At 43.8% G+C, this 27,310-nt stretch overlaps 1 protein-coding gene across 7 annotated transcripts in view; it reads left to right on the top strand.

Annotated features, from left to right (window-relative positions):
- map7d3 (MAP7 domain containing 3) overlaps positions 1 to 27,310 on the top strand; it is a 168,576-nt gene that overhangs the window by 76,490 nt on the left and 64,776 nt on the right. For 5 of the 7 annotated variants that reach the window (XM_063061181.1, XM_063061182.1, XM_063061184.1 and 2 more), the window contains 3 exons: positions 2,095 to 2,205; positions 7,402 to 7,500; positions 9,162 to 9,287. In XM_063061181.1, the coding sequence (XP_062917251.1) occupies positions 2,095 to 2,205; positions 7,402 to 7,500; positions 9,162 to 9,287 (336 nt within the window). The remainder of the gene's footprint in view (positions 1 to 2,094; positions 2,206 to 7,401; positions 7,501 to 9,161; positions 9,288 to 27,310) is intronic. The other 2 variants (XM_063061186.1, XM_063061187.1) reach the window with 1 other exon arrangement.

The raw sequence follows: 27,310 nt of genomic DNA on the forward strand, positions 1-27,310 counted from the left end.
TGTAATACCATGGGCTCTTAACTTGGTAAGCAGCCTCATGTGTGGCACCTTGTCAAAGGCCTTCTGGAAGTCCAGATACACAACATCCACTGCATCCCCTTTATCTATCCTACTTGTAATCTCCCAAAAAATTGCAACCAGTTCATCAGGCAGGATTTTCCCTGAAGGAAACCATGCTGACTTTGTGCTATCTTGTCCTGTGTCACCAAGTACTCCATAACCTCATCTTTAACAATTAACTCTAACATCTTTCCAACCATTGTGGTCAGGCTGACTGGTCTATAATTTCCTTTCTGCTGCCTTCCTCCTTTCTTAGAGTGGCGTGACATTTGCAATTTTCCAGTCCTCTGGCACCATGCCAGAGTCCAATGATTTTTGAAAGATCATTTCTAATGCCAGCACAATCTTTAATGCTACCTCTTTCAGAACCCTGGGGTGCAGTTCCTCTGGTCTGGGTGACTTGTATCTTTGTCTTTCAACTTTTTGAGCACCTTCTCTTGTAATAGTAACTGCACCTGCTTCTCTTCTGTGAAGACTGATGCAAAATACTCATTTAGTTCATCAGCCATCTCCTTGTCCCGTTATTATTTCTCCTGCTTCATTTTCTAGCGGTCCTATATCCACTCTCATTTCTCTTTTATTTTCAACATACTTGAAAAAACTTTTACAATCCACTTTGATATTATTTGCTAGCTTGCTTTCATATTTCATCTTTTCCCTTCTAATGATTTTTTTAGTTGCTGTCTGTAGGTTTTTATAAACTTCCCAATCCTCATTATCTTCCCACTAATTTCTAATTAGTGGTAATTTCTAAAGTAAGTACATGTTCAGCACAACATTGTGGGCCGAAGGGCCTGTATTGTGCTGTAGGTTTTCTGTGTTTCTGTGTTTAATTTTTGCTTTGTTGTATGCCCTTTCTTTTGCTTTTACAATAGCTTTGACTTCCCTTGTCAGCCATGGTTGTACTATTTTACCATTTGAGTATTTCTTCATTTTTGGAATACACATGTCCTGCACCTTCCTCATTTTTCCCAGAATTGCACACCATTGCTGCTCTGCTGACGTCCCTGCCAGCAGCTCCTTCCAATTTACTTTGGCCACCTCCTCTCTCATACCACTGTAATTTCCCTTGCTCCACTGAAATACTGAATGAGTCAAATGGCCTAATTCTGGTCCTGTATCTTAGGTCTCATAACTAATATGAGTGGAGTTGACTGAATGTTGAGATGAACTGATGTGTTTGGAGTTGACTGTTTATACTGAGATGGGCTAATGTAAAAGCACAATTTCAGAATAAGGTCTTGTTCATTTCAAATGTAGGTGAGGAAGAATTTATTCTGTGAGAATTCTTTACCCCTTTGAAGGTCAGGAAAATGAGTCTTTGAATATCTTCAGAGCCAGGAGGTATTTTTGTTCAGTAAGGAAGTTGAGGGTTATAATGAACTGGGCATAAGAGCAGAAGGCAGAGTTATGGGAAGATCACAACAGTCACTGAAAATCAGTAAAACCTGATGCTGGGAATATGAAATTGAAGTGCTGGAACTGCCCAGCAGGTCAAGCAGCATCTCTGGACAGAGAAATTGTTAATTTCAAATCACTGGCCAATCAGACTGGAAGAATGAAACTGTGTGTTTTAATTTGCTGTGGGAGGGGTGGAGAAGAAAACGGGGGTGTCTTTGGTAGGGTGAATACCCAGGTTGTCCAGGTCTCCATCCTGTTATCAGCTTTCCTGTTTCTCCACCCATCTGTATTCACAACATAAACACTGTCTGTTTTTCCAGTTGTGATGAAATGTTGACTGTATCATGCTGCCCTGCAGCTGCCTGACTGGCTGGGCATTTCCAGTTTTGTGCTTGTGTCAGATCTGCCATGATGGAATAAGGCAGGTGACCGACTCCTGCATCTTTGTTTCTAAAGCCTAAAGATAATCCTCTGCAAAGGACAACTAACTTTGTCATTGAGGAAATCTGTGTTATCAGCTTCTTTGAGAGTGTGCTTTCAGGATAAGATTCATTTGTAATGTGTGTGCATGCTCTTAAAATCCTTTCCAGAAACTAATCGTATCTCAGTTATGCTCTTTGTTATTCCCTGTAGCTGCAGACAAACACTCTACTTCCAGCGTAAATCCAATGAAGCAAGGAGGGTCAGTAATGACGAAGCGCTTATCTTCATCCTCCACAGCTCTGCTCAACTCTCCGGACAAAGGTGAGTGCACGATTCTAGGGTAGGAAGTGCTGATCAGCTGATGCACCAATTGTGTCATCTCTGTCCTTTAAAGCATTGTGTTAATTTTCAACAGATGGACGCGGTGAATTTGGAGTGTATGCCTTTTACACTGGTTTCCACCGATGAGTAACGGTAAACTGTAACCTCTCAAAGTCGGGCCGAAGTGATTGCATGGGTAGAGTGGGCCAGCATTAAAGACTTGCATTGGGCTCCTCAGCTCACCACTGAATGAGGCTTTCTCTATTTGAGAAGATGGGTACTGACTGCAAGCTTCCCAGATGTCTTATAAGACAATGAACTTTAACTTGTTTCCCGAAATGATGCTAAATGTGCAAGTCACTAATGATGGACCTACTACGTTTATCTTAGGGTACGAATCAGTTCCAATATACTGTTGACCATTTTCTGAAAATACTGACTGCTGTGACAGAATATTTCACACTGCTCTTACCCAGAGCAGGTGGATCATACAATATGGCCAATGGAATTCAATTGAGATTAAATCTCGAAGCATTGCTAAATGTGCCCTACATTTGGGCAATGGTCAGTGCAGCAGTCGTTCTGATTTCAGGAAAATGGTTCAAATATCCGTGTCCTTGCTGCACTATAAAGCTCTCTCTTCTCTGGAATCTTTCAAATTTACAGATCCTCCCATCTGGAGAACAATTTCCCAAATGACTTCAAAAGTACGTTAGAGCATCTGATTACCCACCATGCTAACTTTAATCTAGAAACCATTTAGTCATCTTGGGATGGGAACTTGCTTTGTAAAGCTGTTACTTTCTCCTTACTGCATTCAAACTAATTCAATCAAAATTTCCCTTCTGTTTAAAGCTCCCTTTTGGTTATTTTAGAATACAGTTTTTATTTGGCTAATTATTACTCCAGTCACACCAGTCTACCTCAGGAAAATAAAAATCAAAAATTGGGACTTGCTGCATTGATTAGATGTAGGAATGTGGATTAGGTACAGTGTTCAGGTTTGGGATTTTAAAGTGGGTTTGTAGAAAACTAATGCCAGTTCCATCGTCCCTATTATTCAAAGGTTTACACTGAAAATCAGAGAGAGACTTGAACTTTATGTATCCCTTTCATAGTGTTCCAAAGCCTTTCACAGCTATTATCATTGTTAGGATTCAAGGAAATAAAGTTGCTGGTTTTGTACATCAAGCCATAAGACATAGAAACAGAATTAGGCTGTTCAGCCCATCAAGTCTATGCATTTGGCCCATCAGATCTGCTCATCAATCACCCACATGGACATCCAATAAACAGCATAGAACACCACAGCACAGAACTGGCCCTTTGCCATCTAGTCTGTGCCGTACCATTAGTCAGCCTGTCCCATCGACCTGTTCCCAGTCCATAGCCCTCCATACCCCTCCTATCCGTGTACCTATCCAAATTTCTCTTAACTGTTGAAATCAAACCCACGTCCACCACTTGCGCTGGCAACTTGTTCCATGTGAAATGGGCTTAAGTGTCTTGCTGGTGTTTGTACTCCCCATCAGTGCTCTTTCACGCCATCTAATTCATCCTGCCCTTTTAAAACACATTTTCTCCCATCCATCCCAGTCTAGATCGACCACTCTATCACAGTTCTCCACTAAGTATCCCAGAGCTTTCCCTTTGAGGAAAAGACAATTCTTTGAGAGAAAATATATTTGTGTCATATCTCTCTTACAAACAGGCGATCCCTCATTCATAAACAATGACCCTTCCTGCTTTCGATTTCTTCTATAGGAGGAAGCATTCTCTCCTTGTCCATCCTGCCAAGGTCTTTCAGGCTTAAGTGTCAATCAATTTGTCCTTTTCTCATTAATGAGCAGTGAAATGCAACAATAACAACTGAAGCCTGTTCAGCCTCTGAAGACAATGTGCCCAATTCTGACAAAACCAGTAATGTGCTCAGTTCTGGTCGGCTCACTACAGGAAGGATGTAGAAACCATAGAAAGGGTGCAGAGGAGATTTACAAGGATGTTGCCTGGATTGGGGAGCATGCCTTATGAAAACAGGTTGAGTGAACTCAGCCTTTTCTCCTTGGAGCAACGGAGGATGAGAGGTGACCTGATGGAGGTGCATAAGAAAATGAGAGGCATTGATCGTGTGGATAGTCAGAGGCTTTTTCCCAGGGCTGAAATGGCTAGCACGAGAGGACACAGGTTTAAGTTGCTTGGGAGTAGGTACAGAGGAGATGTTAGTGGTAAGTTTTTTTACGGAGAGAGTGGTGAGTGCGTGGAATGGGCTGCCGTTAGTGGCAATGGAGGCAGATACGAATGGGTCTTTTAAGAGACTTTTGGATAGGTACATGGAGCTTAGAAAAATAGAGGGCTAGGGGTAATCCAAGTAATTTCTAAGATAGGGACATGTTGGGCACATCTTTGTGGGCTGAAGGGCCTGTATTGTGCTGTAGGTTTTCTGTGTTTCTATTACTCTAGTGAACCATCTCTCAATGATTTCCAAAGCATTAGCACTTTTCCTTAACTAGGAAACTGTATTCATCCACCTGAGTGACTGAAAGGTAGCCTCTAAGTTTGTATTCAATCCCTAGCAATACACAATGGCCTGTGTTAGATTTGTGGTGTTAAACAGCATGGAAATAGGCTGTTTGGCCCAGCTCGCCCATGCTGACCAAGATACCCAACTGCACTAATCTTATTTGCGTGCAGTTGGCCCATATCCCTTCAAATCTTCCTTATCCATGTACCTGCCCAAATGTCTTTTAAACAATGTAGTTGTATCCACCTCTGGCAGTTGGTTCCATATACCCACAACCCTCTGTGTGAAAAATACTTGCCCTTAAAGTCCCCTTTAACTCTTTGTACCACCTTCAAATTATGCCTTCTAATTTTAGACTTCTCTACAATGGAGAAATTAGATAATGATTATCTATATTATGCCTCGTTTAGTTTTATAAACCTCTAAAGTCATCCCTCAGCCTCCTTTGGAAAATTGTCTTCACTTGTCCAGCAACATTCCTAGTAATTCCTTCTCTAATTTAGTCCTGTAGTATGACAATCTGAATGATGCAATACTCAGTACGCTCTAACCCAAGATTTGTAACCCTACTGGGGACTCCAGCTAAATCCTACACCCAATACCTTGGCAGATTAAAAGCAAGTTCGCTGTTCAGTAACATTCCCCAGGGCCCTGCCATTCACTGTGTGTGCTGGTCTTGTTTAATTTCCCAACATGCATCACTTTGTACTTGCCAGAGTTAACTTGCATCAGCCATTCCTTGGTCCACTTCCCCAGCTGATTTAAATCCTGATGTCACCTTGGTCAATCTTCACTGTTAACCATGCATCAATTTTGGTGTCAATGTTAGTCTTCCTGATCATTAACTGTGCCTACATCATAGTCTAGGTCTGGCTGCATCTTATAGCACTGAGGACTCTCACCAATTAAGTAACATGCTATTTTTTTATTTTCATGCTAAGATGGAAATTTTACATTTTCCCACATTAATCTCCCATTTCCCAGTTACTATCACTTTAGAAGTGGCAGATGGAGTTCAACCCAGATAAGTGTGAAGTGGTTCATTTTGGTAGGTCAAACATGATGACGGAATATAATATTAATGATAAGACTCTTGGCAGTGTGGAGGATCAGAGGGATCTTGGGGTCCGAGTCCATAGGACACTCAAAGCTGCTGGCAGGTTGACTCTGTGGTTAAGAAAGCATACGGCGCATTGGCCTTCATCAGTCATGGGATTGAGTTTAGGAGCTGAGAGGTAATGTTGCCGTTATATAGGACCCTGGTCAGACCCTGCTTGGAGTACTGTGCTCAGTTCTGGTCACCTCACTATAGGAAGGATGTGGAAACATAGAAAGGGTGCACAGGAGATTTACAAGGATGTTGCCTGGATTAGGGAGCATACCTTATGAGAATAGGTTGAGCGAACTCAGCCTTTTTTCTTTGGAGTGACGGAGGATGAGAGGTGACCTGATCGAGGTGTATAAGATGATGAGAGGCATTGATCGTGTGGATAGCCAGAGGCTTTTTCCCAGGGTTGAAATGGCTAGCACAAGAGGGCACAGTTTTAAGCTGCTTGGAAGTAGATACAGAGGAGGTGTCAGGGGTAAGTTTTTTACACAGAGAGTGGTGAGTGTGTGGAATGGGCTGCCAGTGATGGTGGTGGAGGTGGATACAATAGGGTCTTTTAATAGACTGCTGGACAGGTACATGGAGCTCAGAAAAATAGAGGGCTATGGGTAACCCTAGATAATTTCTAAGGTAAGGACATGTTTGGCACAGCTTTGTGGGCCAAAATGCCTGTATTGTGCTGTAGGTTTTCTATGTTTCTATCCTTGTGCAGTATCTCCCCCACCCCCCACCGCATTCAACGTTGTCTCCCCTCCTAACCCTGAATGCTTCCTATTTCCCTTCCCACACCACCCAAGCTCCCTGATCTCCGGAGTGACTCAAACATTCAATTTTCTGACTCACTTGGGAATTTCGCTCACAGAGCAGTGGGTAACAAACAATGAGACATCTTTGTTAAAGCTACTGTGTGCAGGAAAATGAAGTGCGGAGGTTGAACTACAGGACCATCAGAGAATGTTTCTCCTTTCCCAAGCTGCATCTCTAGTCGGCGATACATTATTCCTCCATCCTCAGCAAATTCACAGGGATTGCAAATGGTTTGGGTGTTAGTCCTGGCGATGAGGTGCTGTATTAAACAGAGCGTTGTTGACCCTCTCAGCCATCACCGGGAGTACCTCAGTGTGATAGTAACCGGGTGGGGGGGGGGGCGGGGGTTAACCCTCTCACCAAACGGGAGTAGCTCAGTGCTATTTTAACCAGAGGGGGGTGGTCGTTAAACTGTCTCCATCACCACCGGGAATAGCTCAGTGCAGTATTAAACAGAGGAGGGGGGTGTCGTTACCCTCTGAGGAGCCACCATGAGTACTCCAGTCAGTCGGCAGGTGCAGCAAGTGTTTTCTTGCTGTATTAAATATGCAAATTTGATAAGTCCACTCTTCAATGGTCTTTTACAGAAAAGGCTCATTGCCTCAGAGGCAATTCAACATCAGTCGGATGTTCCATTATATGCTTTCCATCGAATTCAGCAAATTTTAAGTTTTGGATGTGAGCCCAGTGAACTTGGATGTGATCTTTGTTGGTTGTTTTTTTTTCCCAGTAAATAATGGACAATGTCCTTAATTCTTAGGCACAGCGGATAAGAAGAGGAGCTCCTCGCTAAATAGATTGGCCAGTAACCCTCGCTCATCTACTCATGTAGACAAACTCTCAAGAGAAGATCTTCAAGGTGGCTGATGATTTGCATCAGACATTTAGTCCTGTTTTGTGACCTAAATGTTAAACATATTTAATCAGCCTAACATTTAATAACTTGTGCCATGAGTGTGTGATGAAATTCATAAATCTGCCATTTCCTTCTCCCAGATTCTCCATATTGCATCTGATGATTAGACTTGCCATTACAGTTTTATTAACTTTTGCTTTCTCTCTGCCTTGATTGATGTAGCTCTCAACTATGTGTCTACTATTTCCCCACACAATATGTTCTCTCACCCAGAACAACTAGAGTTCTTATTGTTCTCACCTTCCAGCCCACCAGTCACCATTTTCAGGAGACCATCCACCATTATGTCCATCACCTCCAACGTAATTCCACCATCCAGAACTCTCCGGGCCATTCACCTATCCTCATTAACACTCCCCATCTCAGCACTTTCCCATGTGACTGTCTAGGCCATTCACCTATCTGCATTAACCACTCCCCATCTCAACATTTTCCCCTGTGACTGTCTAGGCCACTCACCTATCTGCATTAACACTCCCCATCTCAACATTTTCCCATGTGACTGTCTAGGCCATTCACCTATCCTCATTAACACTCCCCATCTCAACATTTTCCCATGTGACTGTCTAGGCCATTCACCTATCCTCATTAACACTCCCCATCTCAACATTTTCCCATGTGACTGTCTAGGCCATTCACCTATCTGCATTAACCACTCCCCATCTCAACATTTTCCCATGTGACTGTCTAGGCCGTTAACCTATCTGCATTAACCACTCCCCATCTCAACATTTTCCCATGTGACTGTCTAGGCCATTCACCTATCTGCATTAACCACTCCCCATCTCAACATTTTCCCATGTGACTGTCTAGGCCATTCACCTATCCTCATTAACACTCCCCATCTCAACATTTTCCCATGTGACTGTCTAGGCCATTCACCTATCTGCATTAACCACTCCCCATCTCAACATTTTCCCAGGACTATGAGGGAAATTAATGTTTCCATTATTGGTGGTAATGGCGCTGAAACATTACTCTTGTCACCACAAGAAACTGTCTGTCCAGTGATTGTATGATGTAATTGTGCATGTGAAAACTACTTGCACCCTGCCTACTTATCTTCTCTGAGTTTGGAGGTTATTTTTTCTGGGTGCTTTGCACACCATCCTGTTCAAATGCTGATTGTCCATAATTAGCCCATGTCTTTCCAAATGCTCACAAATCCTATCCCTAAGAATCCTGTCCAGTAACTTCCTGACCACTGATGTTAGACTCCCTATTCCGCAGTTTCCAGGATTACCCCTTTTTCTGTGATTACTGTACTCACTAATTCATAACAGAAGATTGACTCGAATCAGAATAATAACCCTTGCCTAGGGCTGCATGATCTAAAGGTTTGTCAGTGCATACCTGACTGGCGTCAAGCTATGTTTATTAATGACCAGTCAGTGAGCTTGGGCTCACTGTACCTAATTTAATTACTGTTTCATTCCATTGTGTTATTTGAGACAGTAACACTTTGTTTTGAACCTTCCTAGGTTATTTTTATCATTCACTAATCTAACTAACTTATTTTGTCACTCGCACTAACTGTTCTCCTACCCATCTCTTCTGCAGTTAAACCACATTAACTCGACTTCCAATTCATTCCTCTCCCTCAGCTCGACGTTCGCAGAACAGTCCTGTAGAGAGTAGTATAATCAGCCGCTTGCTAATGCCCACACAGTCATCGTTAGCTAGGAGCAAGAGTGCTGCTGCTTTACCAGAAGCTGGACAAAGTTCTGCAGGTAATTCTTTCTATCCCTGATACACAGGAATGTGCTTAAGGTGACTGCGATTAACCTGCTTACGCACTGACCTCTTTGTACTTTAGTGTGGTCAGCTGAGAACCACACTGGCACACACAAAGCCTCATGAAGCTCACACAAAATGTCATCAGCTTGTTGCAAAGTGGGTTGGAAGGTAAAGGGCATTGAGGCATCTGGGTCAGGGAGGAAAGGTCATTAGTGGGTGGAGTGGGGACACTGAGGATTAAGGTAAAGAGGAGGCAGATTGGAGGGGGATGCAGTGAGCAGGTGGCCTTTAGGTACTTAATTGGTGATGAGATGGGGACACTATAAGGCATAAGAGCAGAATTAGGCCATTTGGCCCATCAAGTCGGCTCCGCCAGTCCATCACAGCCGATTTATTATCCCTCTCAACCCCATTTTCCTGCCTTCTCCCCATATCCTTTGATACCCTGACTAATGAAGAACCTAAGAACTGATTTAGGAAACACACGATACGAAATCATTGACTTAGTGTCCTTAACTGATTGAATGTTTTTCATGTTTGAATGCTGCTTTCCTTATCCTACACCAGCTAGAAAACAGAACATAGGGGTAGGCTGTGCAATCCTTAAACTGTGCTCCCTGGCTAAACATCTAAGTGAGTGTCCTGGTTACACCTTTCACCTCTTATGCCTATCAGCCACTTAAAATACTTTCACCGACATAGCCTCTGCTGCTTTGTGTGTTACATATTCCACAGCTTCACCACCCAGTATTTCTATTCCTTGCTTGTATTTCATGTTTCCACTATTTGTTTTATTCACGAGAGCCTGATTACAGGTTAAATCTGAAAAGGAGAAACGGTGAGATGTTTTATTGACTTGTGACTCCCTGCTCACAGTTCAGTGCTAATATGATATGAATGTGTTTTTAGGGACACTTGGCTCCTTTGTGTTCGGCACCATGTTGCTGAGCTGCCCTGAGTTCTGCTCTATGTAGTGAGTAAAAGACTCGTCCACAAAGCTTTCTATTATATCTGCCATATGATTGCATCTTCCGGTCTCACACTCCTCTTCCCCTTAACTTTCTCTTTTTGCCTTCCTTGTTTTCATTTTAAGACAGAAAGAGAGGTCATTAGTATGTTTTAATTCTTAGTCCAATTTCCATTACTTTGTTTAAAAAAAAAATGTGTTCCCACTCTGCCACCTTTATATTACTTCCGGGGCGCCTCAAGGTGACTCGCGTAGCAGCAGAACTCTCAATGGATACAATTAAATATTCTCGTTTCAGCCTGATACAGCTAAAAAGCACAACTGCTTCCAAGGTCAGTACAGTTAACAAAGATGTCTTCATGCGTTTAAACAAACTATCACTGTTTAAAACTGTTAGAAACAATGCTGATTGTGGATGGTCTCCTCGCCGGATTCCACGCAGGAAACGTGGTTGCAGATCAGAGATACAAGTGTGTTTAAGGAAACAAGGTTTTAAACTCCCAATACTGACTATCTTGCTGGCAAACGTGCAGTCTCTGGTGAATAAAATCAATGATCTCAGAGCGAGGGTGCTGAATCAGAGAGACATTAGGACTGTGTGTGTCCTTTGTTTCATGGAATCCTGGTTAATCCCTTCTGTACCGGATGCAACAATTCAGATTGATGGGTTTACTATACACCATCAGGCTAGATCTTATAGAGTCTCTCAAAAGCAGACGTGGAGGAGTATGCCTCATGATCAACTCTTCTTGATACACGAATATATCAGTGCTGTCCCAATTCTGCTCACCAGACCTGAAATATCTAGCAGTTAAGTGTCATCCATTTTACCTACCGCGGGAGATCTCTAGGATCATTTTGGTAACAGTATATATTCCACCTCAGGCCTAATGCCTTCACATCATTTTGGGGGATTTTAACCAGGCCAGTCTGAAAATATCACTGAGCAATTACCATCAACAGACCACTTGCAATACCAGAGGAAACAACATACTGGACCACTGTTACACCACCATCAAGAATGCCTACCGTGCTATTCCACACCCTGACTTTGGGAAGTCTGATCACTTGGCTGTACTTCTACTCCCCTGGACAGAATCAGAATCAGATTTATTATCGCCGGCATGTGACATGAAATTTGTTAACTTAGCAGCAGCCGTTCAATGCAATATGTAATATAGAAGAGAAAAATAATAATAAGTGAATAAGTAAATCAATTACAGTATATGTATATTGAATAGATTAAAAAACGTGCAAAACACAGAAATACTGTATATTAAAAAAAGTGAGGTAGTTCAGTGTCCATTTAGGAATCGGATGGCAGAGGGGAAGAAGCTGTTCCTGAATCACTGAGTGTGTGCCTTCAGGCTTTTGTATCTCCTACCTGATGGTAACAGTGAGAAAAGGACATGCCCTGGGTGCTGGAGGTCCTTAATAATGGATGCTGCCTTTGAGACACCACTCCCTGAAGATGTCCTGGGTACTTTGTAGGCTCATACTCAAGATGGAGCTGACTAGATTTACAGCCCTCTGCAGCTTCTTTTGGTCCTGTGCAGTAGCCCGCCCCCCCCCCGCATACCAGACAGTGATGCAGCCTGTCAGAAAGATCTCCACGGTACATCTTTTGAAGTTTTTGAGTGTTTTTGTTAACATGCCAAAACTCTTCAAACTCCTAATGTATAGCCGCTGTCGTGCCTTCTTTATAGCTACTTCGATATGTTGGGACCAGGCTAGATCCTCAGAGATCTTGACACCCAGGAACTTGAAACTGGTCACTCACTCCAATTCTGATCCCTCTCTGAGGATTGTATGCATTCGTTTGTCTTACCTTTCCTGAAGTCCAAAATCAGCTCTTTCGTCTTACTGACGTTGAGTGCCAGGTTGTTGCTGCGGCACCACTCCACTAGTTGGCATATCTCACTCTTGTGTACCCTCTCGTCACCACCTGAGATTCTACCAACAATGGTTGATTCGTCAGCAAATTTATAGATGGTATTTCAGCTATGCCAAGCCACACAGTTATGTGTATATAGAGAGTAGAGCAGTGGGCTAAGCACACACCCCTGGGGTGTGCCAGTGTTGATCATCAGCAAGGAGGATATGTTGTCACCAATCCACACAGATTCTGGTCTTCAGGTTAGGAATTGCAGAGGGAAGTACAGAGGCCCAGGTTCTGCAACTTCTCAATCAGGATTGTGGGAATAATGGTATTAAATGCTGAACTATAGTCGATGAACAGCATCCTGACATAGGTGTTTGTGTTGTCCAGGTGGTCTAAAGCCGTGTGGAGAGCCATTGAGATTGCATCTACCATTGACCTTTTGTGGCGATAGGCAAATTGCAATGGGTCTAGTTCCTTGCTGAGGCAGGAGTTCAGTCTAGTGTTGACCAACCTCTCAAAGCATTTCATCACTGTTGATGTGAGTGCTACTGGATGATAGTCATTAAGACAGCTCACATCACTCTTCTTAGGCACTGGTATAATTGTTGCCTTTTTGAACGGATGTGGAGAGGATGTTTCCTTTAGTGGGTGAAGCTAGGGCCAGAGGGCACCATCTCAGAATAGAGAGATGTCCATTTAGAACAGAGTGAGAAGGAATTTCTTCAGCTAAAGGGTGGTAAATCTTTAATTCATTGCCACAGAGGCCTGTGGATGTCAGGTCATTGAGTATATTTAAAACCTCAGTTGATAGGTCCTTGATTAGTTAGAGCATCAGAGTTTACAGGCAAAACACAGGAGAAGAGGGTTGAGAGGGAAAATAAATCCACCATGATGGATTGGTGAATAGACCAGTAGGTCAAATGGCCTCATTCTGCTCTAATGTGTTATAGTATTATGGTCCTGTGGACCCAGGATCTTTACAGGGTGTCAGGCTGTATCAAGGAGTGCAGGATCATGAGGATGGAAATGGCAGGTGCATGTGTACCGCCTGACATTCAGTAACCACTCACTTCACATGGGATCAGCAGTGTGTTTCTCACTGGGTTCCACAGTGCTCCTGCTCTTTGCTGTTCTCCGGTGACAGTGGAGCTCTTTAGCTCTTGAAAGTAGATTCTCAAATTCCACTTTAATTTCCTTTTGAATTACTAAACATTGTCTGGTTTTACAATGTGTGGTGGTGTGTACTTTACATAAGGAGAAGGAGTAGGCCATTTGGCTATTCATGGCTGATCTGGCATCTCCCTGCCTTTTGCCTACAACCCTTAATTCCCCTCCTATGCAAAATTCTATCTAACTGATCTTGAATATACTTAATGAGGCTGCATCAAGGAGTGCAGGATAATGAGGGTGGAATGCCTCTGCTGCTTCCCTGGGCAGAGAATTCCACAGATTCACCAATCTCTAGGAGGCCTCACTTGGAGTATTTATTCTGAACAGTTTTTGGCCCCCTTATCTAAAAAAGAATGTGCTGACATTGGAGAGTGTTCAAAGGAAGTTCACAAAAATAAGTCCGGGACTGAAAGGCTTGTCATATGAGGACCGTTTGACAGCTTTGGGCCTGTATTCATTGGAATTATGAAGAATAAGGGGTGTCCTCATTGAAACCTATTGAATGTTGATGGGCATCGATAGAGTGAATGTGGAGAGGACGTTTTGTATGACGGGGGGTCTAAGATCAGGAGACAGAGTCTCAGGATAGAGGGGCATCCTTTTAGAATGGTGATGAGGAATTTCTTTAGCCAGAGAGTGGTGAACCTGTGAAACTCGTTGCCTCGAGCACCTGTGGAGGCCCAGTCATTAGGTACATTTAAAGCAAAGGTTGATGGATTCTTCATTAGTCAGGGCATGAAGGGAGAAGGGTGAAGGCAAGAGATTGGGGCTTAGAGGGAAAATGGATCCACCATGATGAAATAGTGGAGCAGACTTGAGCCAAATGACCTGCCTCTGCTCCTGTATCTTATGGTTCCCATATACCCCTCGATCCACGGAGCTTATTATATTGGCAAAGACTGTAGCAAGTTTGTTAAACGACCCGCATTTCATGAATATATACTCTGTCTGCCCAATAGAACCATTTCTATCGAGATGTCTCGCTATTTCTTAACAATGGCTTCAAGCATTTTCCCGACTACGGATATTAAGCTAAATGAGTGGTCGGCTATGTGCGGAACCAAAGGAAATGGGGAAGATCTTAAATAGGTTTTTTGCGTCTGTGTTTACTAAGGAAACTGGCATGAAGTCTATGGAATTAAGGGAAACGAGTAGTGAGATCTTGGAAACTGTACAGATCGAAAAGGAGGAGGTCCTTGCTGTCTTGAGGAAAATTAAAGTGGATAAATCCCCGGGACCTGACAGGGTGTTCCCTCAGACCTTGAAGGAGACTAGTGTTGAAATTGCAGGGGCCCTGGCTGAAATATTTAAAATGTCGCTGTCTACAGGTGAGGTGCCAGAGGATTGGAGAGTGGCTCATGTTGTTCCGTTGTTTAAAAAAGGATCGAAAAGTAATCCGGGAAATTATAGGCCAGTAAGTTTAACGTCAGTAGTAGGTAAGTTATTGGAGGGAGTACTAAGAGACAGAATCTACAAGCATTTGGATAGACTGGGACTTATTAGGGAGAGTCAACATGGCTTTGTGCGTGGTAGGTCATGTTTGACCAATCTATTGGAGTTTTTCGAGGAGGTTACCAGGAAAGTGGATGAAGGGAAGGCAGTGGATATTGTCTACATGGACTTCAGTAAGGCCTTTGACAAGGTCCCGCATGGGAGGTTAGTTAGGAAAATTCAGTCACTAGGTATACATGGAGAGGTGATAGATTGGATTAGACATTAGCTCGATGGAAGAAGCCAGAGAGTGGTGGTAGAGAATTGCTTCTCTGAGTGGAGGCCTGTGACTAGTGGTGTGCCACAGGGATCAGTGCTGGGTCCATTGTTATTTGTCATCTATATCAATGACCTGGATGATAATGTGGTAAATTGGATCAGCAAGTTTGCTGATGATACAAAAATTGGAGGTGTAGTAGACAGTGAGGAAGGTTTTCAGAGCCTGCAGAGGGACTTGGACCAGCTGGAAAAATGGGCTAAAAAATGGCAGATGGAGCTTAATACTGACAAGTGTGAGGTATTGCACGTTGGAAGGACAAACCAATGTAGAACATACAGGGTTAATGATAAGGCACTGAGGAGTGCAGTGGAACAGAGGGATCTGGGAATACAGATACAAAATTCCCTAAAAGTGGCGTCACAGGTATGTAGGGTCGTAAAGAGAGCTTTTGGTACATTGGCCTTTATTAATCAAAGTATTGAGTATAAGAGCTGGAATGTTATGATGAGGTTGTATAAGGCATTGGTGAGGCCGAATCTGGAGTATTGTGTTCAGTTTTGGTCACCAAATTACAGGAAGGATATAAATAAGGTTGAAAGAGTGCAGAGAAGGTTTACAAGGATGTTGCCGGGACTTGAGAAACTCAGTTACAGAGAAAGGTTGAATAGGTTGGAACTTTATTCCCTGGAGCGTAGAAGAATGAGGGGATATAAAATTAGAGGTATATAAAATTATGATGGGTATAGATAGAGTGAATGCAAGCAGGCTTTTTCCACTGAGGCAAGGGGAGAAAAAAACCAGAGGACATGGGTTTAGGGTGAGGGGGGAAAAGTTTAAAGGGAACATTGGGGGGGGCTTCTTCACACAGAGAGTGGTGGGAGTATGGAATGAGCTACCAGACGAGGTGGTAAACGCGGGTTCTTTTTTAACATTTAAGAATAAATTGGACAGATACATGGATGGGAGGTGTATGGAGGGATATGGTCTGTGTGCAGGTCAGTGGGACTAGGCAGAAAATGGTTTGGCACAGCCAAGAAGGGCCAAAAGGCCTGTTTCTGTGCTGTAGTTTCTATGGTTTCTATGAGCTATAGTTATCTGCTTTTTGTCCTCATCCTTTTTCGAAATAGTGGTGTTACATTCACAGTCTTCCGATCTGTTCAGACCTGCCCAGAGTTCAGAGAAATTTGGTAAATTATCACAAGTGCATCTACTGTAACTAGTGCCATATCTTTCAGTATCCTGGGATGTATTCCATCAGGACCAGGGGCTTTGTCCACCTACAGACCCACCAGCTTGCTCATCATCATCTCTTTAGGTACAATGATTGTGTTGAAGTCCTCACCTCCCAGCACATGCATAATATCTCTCTTTGGCATGTGAGATGTGTCCTCCATCATGAAGATTGACACAAAATAGTCATTCAAGACGGTTGCATTCGACATTGCCCTCTGAACTTCCAATGGACCTAGGTTCACCTGAGCCACTCTTTTACCCTTATGTTATTATAAAATCTTTTCCTGTCTGCTTTTCTATTTTGTGCCAATTTACTTTCACAATCTGTTTTCCTTTCGTTATTACTTGCTTAGTGGTTCTTTTGTACTTTCCCAATTTTTCCGACCATGTAACCTACTTGAGAAACTGCCGAGAATTTCCCTACCACATAGCCCTCTATTTTTCTAAGCTCCATGTACCTATCAAAGAGTCTCTTAAAAGACCCTATTGTATCCACTTACACGACTGTTGCTGGCAGTGCCTTCCACGCACCCATCACTCTCTGTGTGAAAAACTTACCTCTGACATCACCTCCCCCCCCATACCTACTTCCAAGCACCTTAAAACTATGACCCCTTGTGTTACCCATTTCAGCCCTGGGAAAAAGCTTCTGGCTATCTCTACAATCAATGCCTCTCATCATCTTATACACCTCGATCAAGTCACCTCTCATCCTCCGTTGCTCCAAGGAGAAAAGACCAAGCTTACTTAATCTATTCTCATAAGTCATGCTCTCCAATCCAGGCAACATCCCTGTAAATCTTTCTAAAGTATCCATATCCTTCCTGTAGTGAGATGACCAGAACAGAACACAGTACTCCAAGTGGGGTCTAACTAAGGTCTTATATAGCGGTTGGCGCGTGGCCAAGTGGTTAAGGCGTTGATCTAGTGATTTGAAGGTCGCTAGTTCGAGCCTTGGCTGAGGCAGCGTGTGTATCCTTGAGCAAGGCACTTAACCACACATCGCTCTGCGACGACACCGGTGCCAAGCTGTACCCTTCCCTTGGACAACATCGGTGGCGTGGAGAGGGAAGACTTGCAGCATGGGCAACTGCTGGTCTTCCATACAACCTTTCCCAGGCCTGCACCCTGGAAACCTTCCAAGGCACAAATCCAATGTCTCATGAGACTAACGGATGCCTAAATATAGCGGTAACATTACCTCACAGCTCTTAAACTCAATCCCACAGTTGATGAATGCCAACACACCATACACCACCTTAGCAACATTGTCAACCTGTGTAGCAGCTTTAAGTATCCTATAGACACAGACCCCAAGATCGCTCTCATCCTTCCACTGCCAAGAACCTTACCATTTACATTATATTCTGTCTTCAAATTTGACCTACTGAAATGAACCACTTCACTCTTATCTGGATTGAACTCCATCTCCCACTTCTCATCCCAGATCTGCATCCTATCGATGTCCTGCTGTAACCTCTGACAACCCTCCAGACTATCCACAACACCCCCAACTTTTGTGTCATCAGGAAACTTACTAACCCACCCTTCTACTTCCTCATCCAGGTGATTTATAAAAATCACAAAGGTGGAGGGAGATCCCAGAACAGATCCCTGCTGAACACCACTAGTCACCGACCTCCATGCAGAATACAAGTCATCTACAACCCATCCTTCCACTTCTTCATCCAGGTCATTTATAAAAATCATGAAGAGTGGGTGTCCAAGAACAGAACCCTGAGGCACACCACTGGTTACTGACCTCCATGCAGAATATGACCCATCTACAACCACTCTCTGCCTTCTGTGGGCAAGCCAGTTCTGGATCCACAAAGCAATGGTCCCCTTGGATCCCATGCCTCCTCACTTCCTTAATAAGCCTTGCATGGGGTACCTTATCAAATGCCTTACTGAAATCCATATACACTGCATCTACTGCTCTACCTTCATCAATATGTTTAGTTACATCCTCAAAAAATTTAGTCAGGCTCGTAAGGCATGACCTGCCTTTGACAAAGCCATGCTGACCATTCCTAATCATATTATGCCTCTCCAAATGTTCATAAATCCTTCCCCTCAGGTTCTTCTCTATCAGCTTACCAACCAGTGAAGTAAGACTGACTGGCCTGGGCTACCTCTACTCCCTTTCTTGAATAATGGTACAACATCCCGTTACAAGAATCACCCCTCGTAATAATGATCAGTGAGGCACAGAGAATCTGTATTTACCGACAAGTAACTTCTATTGTTTCAACTGAAAGCACATGGGTTCACAAACTGTCTCTTTGTGCACCCAGCTAGAATTCCCTGACAGTCCATGAAGAGTCAATGAAGAGAAAAAGTTATTACCCGGGAAAGGAGTCTACGCTAGCCGGGCATTTCTCGTGGTCCCGATCTCCACGTGTCCGTGGGGTCCTCCTTATCAGCGATGGTTGCTCTCTGGCTGCTGGCGAGTTATCGCCCCTGCGTATTTGGAGCTCCTGAGTCTTGTACTGTTCCTCATCAATTGAACCATTGGATCTCCATCCCATCGGCTCAAGGTCACCTGACCTAGCAGGGTCACCTTCTTACTGGTCATTGTACAGGGCTACACCCAACATTGTTTCATGGCTCTGCCCACCCCAGCCTTGTGTATTTGTGTCTTCACACTCTGACTGGTCCACACCAGTTAAATGAGGCAACCCAGGCAGAGTCTAATGAGATTACCGACTGCAGGTCTGGCATTTTACAAAACAAGTACTACTCTGAGAATGGTCTTAGGTATATTGCTCTGATTAGATTGTCCCAGAGCAAGGGTTGGTTCAGGCTACGTCCACACCACGCTGGATAATTTTGAAAACGAAGCTTTTTCTCTTCGTTTTGACCCTCCGTCCACACTATAGCGGCATTTTCATCCCCCAAAAACGGAGATTTTCAGAAACCGTCTCCAGAGTGAATAAATCTGAAAACGCAAATATCCGTTGTAGTGTGTACGGGGTAAACGGAGAGATTTAAAAATGCTATCATGACAACACCACAACAATGCTTTTTCTGCTGCTGCTGCTTGGTACTGCGCAAGCACTGCCATACGGCTGTTATAGCGCGCAGTCGGTTTGAACGGCTGGAGAGTTAAATTGTAAAGTGAGCTTTTTTGGCTATTTAAACACGCTGTCATGACGTGCCGGAACAGATGGCCGCAGCGCAGCATTTCGTTGTTTTCTTGGATGCAATCCCCCACATAACCTAACAATTTCAGAGCAGATGGCAACGAGACTGAAGCCACAAGAGTTAGAAATGTACTCACCAAATACTTTGACCCATAGCTTACTGAATAAATAAGTATACTCACTTTGCCCTGTTTTCTGTCCTTGCTTGTATGAAGGTAAGGACAGAAAACACCCCCCGCCACCTCCAGTTTAAATTCCTTGAGGAGTATTTTGGAGGATCAAGAACCAAGAACCAAGGTGGTTTATCTATTTATTGTACTCCTCTGACAATAGATGTGTAACAGCCTAATGTAACATTGTATGAAAATACAAGATAACACTGATGCAGACATGCTTCATACATTTAACAAAGTGCTTTATTAATGCAACAGAGTTAGTGAATTTTTCAATGTTCGTCGTCAGCGGGTCATACTGTCCGTGAACTCCCTGTTGTTTGCCTCCATACGCTCCAGTATTTGTTTTTTTTTAGTTTTAAGTCCTCCTGCGTGAGAGCCAAGAGCAATTCCTTTTAAGTTTTTCTACTCTGTAACTGGATAAACGCGCACCAAGAATACCGTTTCCTCTTGGCTAGTTTTCTGTGTGTCCTGCGCGTGCCCAGTAGGAGGAGATTTGCCCAAATATCCGTCTAATGTGGACAGAGATATTTTGAAAAACACTTAGTGTGGACGACTGTTGTTTTTACTGGAAACCAGCGTTTTCAAAATTATCCGGCGTAGTGTGGACGTAGCCTCAGAGTCAATGCCCCTTACCTAACAAATGACTATTTGTTTGAAAATGGTTTCAGGTTTAGCAGACCATTACCTGAAGCTTCCTGTGTCCACATTCAGTTGTTCTGATTAGATTATCCAAGAGCCAGAAACTGTTCAGAGTCCACAAAATGGGGGAAACAAAGACAACTGGCTTGTCTGCTTCCCCGTCCTTGATCAGACTGCAGTTTCTTCTGGCCAACAATCCACAACCCTCCAATCCTCCGGAACCTCTCCCATCCCCGTTGATGATGCAAAGATCATTCACTTGCCTCCCACAGTAGCCTGGAATACATCTCGTCCAGTCCCAGTGACTTATCCAACTTGATGCTTTCCAAAAGCTCCAGCACATCCTCTTTCTTAATATCTACATGCTCAAGCTTTTCAGTCCGTTGTAAGTCATCCCTACAATTGCCAAGATCCTTTTCCATAGTGAATACTGAAGCAAAGTACTCATTAAGTACCTCTGTTATCTCCTCCCGTTCCATGCTACACACTTTTCCACTGTCAAACTTGATTGGTCCTGTTCTCTCACGCCTTCTCCTCTTGCTCTTAACATACTTGTAGAATGCCTTGGGGTTTTCCTTAATCCTGTCTGCTAAGGCCTTCTCATGGCCCCTTCTGGCTCTCCTAATTCCTTTCTTGAGCTCCTTCTTGCTAGCCTTATAATAGACAATAGATCCAGGAGTAGACCATTCGGCCCTTCGAGCCAGCACCACCATTCACTGTGATCATGGCTGATCATCCACAATCAGTATCCAGTTCCTGCCTTATCCCCATAACCTTTGATTCCGCTAACTTTAAGAGCTCTATCCATCTCTTTTCTTGAAAGCATCCAGAGACTTGGCCTCCACTGCCTTCTGGGGCAGAGCATTCCACATATCCACCACTCGCTGGGTGAAAAAGTTTTTCCTCAACTCCGTTCTAAATGGCCTACCCCTTATTCTTAAACTGTGGCCTCTGGTTCTGGACTCACCCATCAGCGGGAACATGCTTCCTGCCTCCAGCGTGTCCAATCCCTTAATAATCTTATATGTTTCAATCAGATCCCCTCTCATCCTTCTAAATTCCAGTGTATACAAGCCCAGTCACTCCAACCTTTCGACATATGACAGTCCCACCATCCCGGGAATTAACCTTGTGAACCTATGCTGCACTCCCTCAATAGCAAGAATGTCCTTCCTCAAATTTGGAGACCAAAACTGCACACAATACTCCAGGTGTGGTCTCACCAGGGCCCTGTACAGCTACAGAAGGACCTCTTTGCTCCTATACTCAATTCCCCTTGTTGTGAAGGCCAGCATGCCATCAGCTTTCTTCACTGCCTGCTGTACCTGCATGCTTGCTTTCAGTGACTGATGTACAAGAACACATAGATCTTGTTGTACTTCCCCTTTTCCTAACTTGACTTCATTAGATAATCTGCCTTCCTGTTCTTACCACCAAAGTGGATAACCTCACACTTATCCACATTAAACTGCATCTGCCATGCATCTGCTCATTCACCCAGCCTGTCCAAGTCACCCTGCATTCTCATAACATCCTCCTCACATTTCACACTGCCACCCAGCTTGGTGTCATCTGCAAATTTGCTAATGTTACTTTTAATCCCTTCATCTAAATCATTAATGTATGTTGTAAACAGCTGTGGTCCCAGCACTGAACCCTGTGGTACCCCACTGGTCACTGCCTGTCATTCCGAAAGGGACCCATTAATCGCTACTCTTTGTTTCCTGTCAGCCAGCCAATTTTCAATCCATGTCAGTACTCTGCCCCCAATACCATGTGCCCTAATTTTGCCCATTAATCTCCTATGTGGGACTTTATCAAAGGCTTTCTGAAAATCTAGTCAAGAAGGTACACTACATCCACTGGCTCTCCCTTGTCCATTTTCATAGTTACATCCTCAAAAAATTCCAAAAGATGAGTCAAGCATGATATCCCCCTTCGTAAATCCATGCTGACTTGGACCTATCCTGTTACTGCTATCCAAATGTGTTGTAATTTCATCTTTTATAATTGTTCCCACCTTTCTTATCTTTCCCACCACTGACGTCAGGTTAACCAGTCTATAATTCCCCGTTTTCTCTCTCCCTCCTTTCTTGAAAAGTGGGACAATATTAGCCACCCTCCAATCCACAGGAACTGATCCTGAATCTATAGAACATTGGAAAATGATTACCAATGTGTCCACGATTTCTAAAGCCTCCACCTTAAGTACCCTGGGATATAGACCATCAGGTACAGGGGATTTATCAGCCTTCAGACCCAACAGTCTATCCAACACCATTTCCTGCCTAATATAAATTTCCTTCAGTTCATCCATTACCCTAGGTCCTTTGGCCACTATTATCTCTGGGATATTGTGTCTTCCCTAGTGAAGACAGATCCAAAGTACCTGTTCAACTCATCTGCCATTTCCTTGTTCCCCAAAATAAATTCACCCTTTTCTGTCTTCAAGGACCTAATTTTGGTCTTAATTTTTTTTTTCCCCTTTTCACATACCTAAAGAAGCTTTTACTATCCTCCTTTATATTCTTGGTTAGTTTACCTTCATACCTCATTTTTTCTCCGCAAATTGCCTTTTTAGTTATCTTCTGTTGCTCTTTAAAAGTTTCCCAGTCCTCTGGCTTCCCACTCATCTTTGCTATGTTATACTTCTTCTCTTTTATTTTTATACTGTCCTTTACTTCCCTTGTCAGCCGTGGCCTCCCCTTACTCCCCTTAGGATCTTACTTCCTCTTTGGAATGAACTGATCCTGCACCTTCCGCATTATTCCCAGAAATACCTGCCATTGTTGTTCCACTGTCGTCCCTGCTAGAGTATTGTTCCATTGAACTTTGGCCAGCTCCTCCCTCATAGCTCCATAATTCCCTTTGTTCAACTGTAATACTGACACTTCGGATTTTCCCTTCTCCCTCTCAATTTGTAGATTAAAACTTATCATATTATGGTCACATACAAGGATACATACATGGAATTATGATGTAGTGGCCATTACAGAGACTTGGCTGGCACCAGGGCAGGAATGGATTCTCAATATTCCTGGATTTCAGTGCTTTAAAAGGGATAGAGAGGGAGGAAAAAGGGGAGGAGGGGTGGCATTACTGGTCAAGGATACTATTACAGCTACAGAAAGGGTGGGTAATGTAGCAGGATCCTCTTTTGAGTCAATATGGGTGGAAGTCAGGAACAGGAAGGGAGCAGTTACTCTACTGGGGGTATTCTATAGGCCCCCTGGTAGCAGCAGAGGTACAGAGGAGTGGATTGGGAGGCAGATTTTGGAAAGGTGCAAAAATAACAGGATTGTTATCATGGGTGACTTTAACTTCCCTAATATTGATTGGCACCTGATTAATTCCAAGGGTTTAGATGGGGCAGAATTTGTTAAGTGTATCCAGGATGGATTCCTGTCACAGTATGTGGACAGGCCGACCAGGGGGAATGCCATACTAGGTCTAGTACTAGGTAATGAACCGGATCAGGTCACAGATCTCTCAGTGGGTGAGCATCTGGGGGACAGTGACCACCGCTCCCTGGCCTTTATAATTATCATGGAAAAGGATAGAATCAAAGAGGACAGGAAAATTTTTAATTGGGGAAAGGCAAATTATGAGGCTATAAGGCTAGAACTTGGCGGGTGTGAATTGGGATGATGTTTTTGCAGGGAAATGTACTATGGACAAGTGGTCGATGTTTAGAGATCTCTTGCGGGATGTAAGGGATAAATTTGTCCCGGTGAGGAAGATAAAGAATGGTAGGGTGAAGGAACCATGGGTGACAAGTGAGGTGGAAAATCAAGTCAGGAGGAAGAAGGCAGCATACATGAGGTTTAGGAAGCAAGGATCAGCTGGGTCTATTGAGGAATATAGGGAAGCAAGAAAGGAGCTTAAGAAGGGGCTGAGAAGAGCAAGAAGGGGGCATGAGAAGGCCTTGGCAAGTAGGGTAAAGGAAAACCCCAAGGCATTCTTCAATTATGTGAAGAAAAAAAGGATGACAGGAGTGAAGGTAGGACCGATTAGAGATAAAGGGGGGAAGATGTGCCTGGAGGCTGTGGAAGTGAGCGAGGTCCTCAATGAATACTTCTCTTTGGTATTCACCAATGAGAGGGAACTTGATGATGGTGAGGACAATATGAGTGAGGTTGATGTTCTGGAGCATGCTGATATTAAGGGAGAGGAGGTGTTGGAGTTGTTAAAATACATTAGGACAGATAAGTCCCAGGGGCCTGATGGAATATTCCCCAGGCTGCTCCACGAGGTGAGAGAAGAGATTGCTGAGCCTCTGGCTAGGATCTTTATGTCCTCGTTGTCCACGGGAATGGTACCGGAGGATTGGAGGGAGGCAAATGTTGTTCCCTTGTTCAAAAAAGGTAGTCGGGATAGTCCGGGTAATTATAGACCAGTGAGCCTTACATCTGTGGTGGGAAAGCTGTTGGAAAAGATTCTTAGAGATAGGATCTATAGGCATTTAGAGAATCATGGTCTGATCAGGAACAGTCAGCATGGCTTTGTGAAGGGCAGATCGTGTCTAACAAGCCTGATAGAGTTCTTTGAGGAGGTGACCAGGCATATAGATGAGGGTAGTGCAGTGGATGTGATCTGTATGGATTTTAGTAAGTCATTTGACAAGGTTCCACACGGTAGGCTTATTCAGAAAGTTAGAAGGCATGGGATCCAGGGAAGTTTGGCCAGGTGGATTCAGAATTGGCTTGCCTGCAGAAGGCAGAGGGTGGTGGTGGAGGGAGTACATTCAGATTGGAGTGTTGTGACTAGTGGTGTCCCACAAGGATCTGTTCTGGGACCTCTACTTTTCGTGATTTTTATTAACGACCTGGATGTGGGGGTAGAAGGGTAGGTTGGCAAGTTTGCAGACGACACAAAGGTTGGTGGTGTTGTAGATAGTGTAGAGGATTGTCAAAGATTGCAGAGAGACATTGATAGGATGCAGAAGTGGGCTGAGAAGTGGCAGATGGAATTCAACCTGGAGAAGTGTGAGGTGGTACACTTTGGAAGGACAAACTCCAAGGCAGAGTACAAAGTAAATGGCAGGATACTTGGTAGTGTGGAGGAGCAGAGGGATCTCGGGGTACATGTCCACAGATCCCTGAAAGTTGCCTCACAGGTGGATAGGGTAGTTAAGAAAGCTTATGGGGTGTTAGCTTTCATAAGTCGAGGGATAGAGTTTAAGAGTCGCGATGTAATGATGCAGCTCTATAAAACTCTGGTTAGGCCACACTTGGAGTATTGTGTCCAGTTCTGGTCACCTCACTATAGGAAGGATGTGGAAGCATTGGAAAGGGTACAGAGGAGATTTAGCAGGATGCTGCCTGGTTTAGAGAGTATGCATTATGAGCAGAGATTAAGGGAGCTAGGGCTTTACTCTTTGGAGAGAAGGAGGATGAGAGGAGACATGATAGAGGTGTACAAGATAATAAGAGGAATAGATAGAGTGGATAGCCAGCGCCTCTTCCCCAGGGCACCACTGCTCAATACAAGAGGACATGGCTTTAAGGTAAGGGGTGGGAAGTTCAAGGGGGATATTAGAGGAAGGTTTTTTACTCAGAGAGTGGTTGGTGCGTGGAATGCACTGCCTGAGTCAGTGGTGGAGGCAGATACACTAGTGAAGTTTAAGAGACTACTAGACAGGTATATGGAGGAATCTAAGGTGGGGTCTTATATGGGAGGCAGGGTTTGAGGGTCGGCACAACATTGTGGGCCGAAGGGCCTGTACTGTGCTGTACTATTCTATGTGCTATGTTACTATCTCCTAATGGCTCCTTTACCTCGAAGTCCCTGATCAAATCCGGTTCATTGCACAACACTAAATCTAGAATTGCCTTCTCTCTGGTAGACTCCAGTACAAGCTGTTCTAAGAATCCATCTCAGAGGGACTTCACAAACTCCCTTTCTTGGGGTCCAGTACCAACCTGATTCTTCCAGTCTACCTGCATATTGAAATCCCCCATAACAACTGTAGCATTACCTTACCGACATACCAATTTTAACTCTTGATTCAACTTACACCCTACATCCAGACTACTGTTTGGGGGCCTGTAGATAACTCCCATTAGGGTCTTTCAACCCTTAGAATTTCTCAGTTCTATCCATACTGATTCTACGTCTCCTGATTCTATCATTACCTGGTTGTTTGAACCTTTCGTAAGCTTTTCTTTTCTTCTTGACTAGATTTACAACAGCCTTTGTAAAAGTACCCAGCACGGACTTCTTTCTCCCTTTACCTCTCTCAGTGTTCACTCATCTGCTCGCTGAATTTTGCATTCTAGGTGTAACCACCTGCTCGAAAGTCTTATCTATCATTTGCTCTGCCTCCTGGATAACCCTTAGTTCATTCAAATCCAGCTCCAGTTCCATAATGCAGTCTTTCAGGAACTGGAGTTGGCTGCATTTCCTGCATGTGTAGTCATCAGGAAGACCATCAGGTACAATGAATTCTCACATCCTACAGGAGGAGCATTCCACTGCCCTACCTGCCATCCTGCTTGCACTGTAGTATGGGCAGTCAAGACCAAATCAGCAATAACAAAAGGAAAAACCTACCCTTCTTACCTGTTTCTTTGGTCTCAACCTCTTCTCACTGAAGCCTCTTGAGTCAAGGTCTCTAAGTTCTCACTCTGACTCTAGCCCCCACACCGACGATGGCCGTTCCGCTAGACCTTATCTCTCTTCTATGGTTTAAAAAAATAAGGGACCCCCCCCCCCGCAAGTAGAAGGAACTCACCACGTTTGGTGGTGCTCTGCTTGCCTTCCGCTGCCACTGATGCCTCTGACGCTTCCCACGCTTGTGCACTGGCTACTGTTTTCAAGAAAAGCCCCACGCAAGGCGAAAGAACTCACCGTGGTTGGTGGTGGTCTGCCTGCCACCGATGCCTTATCCAAGGCTGGCTCTCTTCACCCTTAGAATGTTCTTGCTTTTAACTGGAATATACTTTTTGTTGAGCACCGTGAAAAATCTCTGAAAGTCTTACAGTTTCAGAACTGTCCTGCTATATTGTCTGTGTTATGCTAGACACCTCCTCCATTGTTCCATTGTAGCGCCCCTTGTTTTGGCATAATGTCTGGTTTTAGATCAAACTATTG

The sequence above is a fragment of the Mobula hypostoma genome, chromosome 10, assembly GCF_963921235.1.
Source record: "Mobula hypostoma chromosome 10, sMobHyp1.1, whole genome shotgun sequence".
Classification (NCBI taxonomy): domain Eukaryota; kingdom Metazoa; phylum Chordata; class Chondrichthyes; order Myliobatiformes; family Myliobatidae; genus Mobula; species Mobula hypostoma.